Below are 1,171 nucleotides of genomic sequence, written 5' to 3' on the forward strand. Positions count from 1 at the left end.
CTGCTGCCTGCCCTCTATGTGACTACCCCTCAGAGACAGTGGAACATCATCTGTTCTTCTGTAGAAAACTAACTGATTTAAGGGGATGTTTTCTTCCCAAGCTACCCCACACATCTAATTGCCTCTACTCCTCAAGACAACAATTAGAACAAACATGCAACTGTTATCGAATGGCATCATGCAGAAGAGTTAACGCTCATATGCTACTGGATCGCTAACAACAACAACAACAACAACAACATAACAACAACAACAACAAAAAGCTAGTATTTTGACTCTTTTTGCTTATCTTTCATGTCATGTAAGTAATACTTATCATTTTTGTAATACTAAGTACTCTAAAAAAAGTAGGTCATTTTATAAAACTAACATTTAAGTGTTCACAGTACCCAAGTCAAATTTTAGAAAATGATCTTTTTTTTTCATGACCATGTGGCAATTGTTTTCTTTTTTTTGGGGGGGGGGTCAAGTTTAAGTTTGTGCTTATCAAAAGCTGTAACAAATCTTGAACATTGTAAGTGAAGAAAGATGATAGGTTTAACTCAACATCAGAGAAATCAAGCCATCACATCAACACGCTCCGCATGTTTCTGCTGTTGCCAGGACATTTTGAACATCTTAAAATGGCTTTTCATTCCTGCATGAAGCAGCAAAGGAAAAGGTACACAATGAACTAGCAGAAATGTGAGTAGTAGACAAATATAATGCGTTTGTTGTTATTGGTGGTGGTGGTGGGTTTTTTTTTTTACTGTGGGCTGATAATGCTCCTTTCAAACCTAGATCTATAGGGTTAAAAACAAAACAATCAATAAATTGATAATGTGATGTTGTGTTTTAAACTGTGTCTTTGACTGTGTCACTTTGCTAACTTTGTATCATTTCACTGGTTTTCAGGATCATGGTTCTAGATGCAGGTCGCATCATTGAGTTTGACAGCCCTGACAATCTGCTATTAGACCCTCAGTCAGCATTTTATTCAATGGCTCAACAGGCAAATCTTGTCTGAAGATGAAAATCCAATCATGCACATTATTTTAAAATGTCCTGTTGGGCATGAAGACTGGACTTTAAAAAAATCCCTCTTCATTTTTTGTGAGTGTGTGCGTTTGAGTGTGTTTGTGTTTACATGTGTTTGTGTGTGTGTGTGTATATGTGTGTGTGCGTGTATGTA

At 36.6% G+C, this 1,171-nt stretch overlaps 1 protein-coding gene across 1 annotated transcript in view; it reads left to right on the plus strand.

The window, feature by feature from the left end:
* Positions 1-1,095, plus strand: part of LOC101849640 (multidrug resistance-associated protein 1) — a gene marked incomplete in the record, with an annotated part of 55,470 nt that extends 54,375 nt beyond the window's left edge. Inside the window, 1 exon segment of the mRNA XM_013086971.2 lies at positions 895-1,095. Coding sequence (XP_012942425.1) covers positions 895-1,006 — 112 coding nt within the window.
* Positions 1,096-1,171: the final 76 nt, after the last annotated feature.

Source organism: Aplysia californica, unplaced genomic scaffold (genome assembly GCF_000002075.1).
Source record: "Aplysia californica isolate F4 #8 unplaced genomic scaffold, AplCal3.0 scaffold00528, whole genome shotgun sequence".
Classification (NCBI taxonomy): Eukaryota; Metazoa; Mollusca; class Gastropoda; order Aplysiida; family Aplysiidae; genus Aplysia; species Aplysia californica.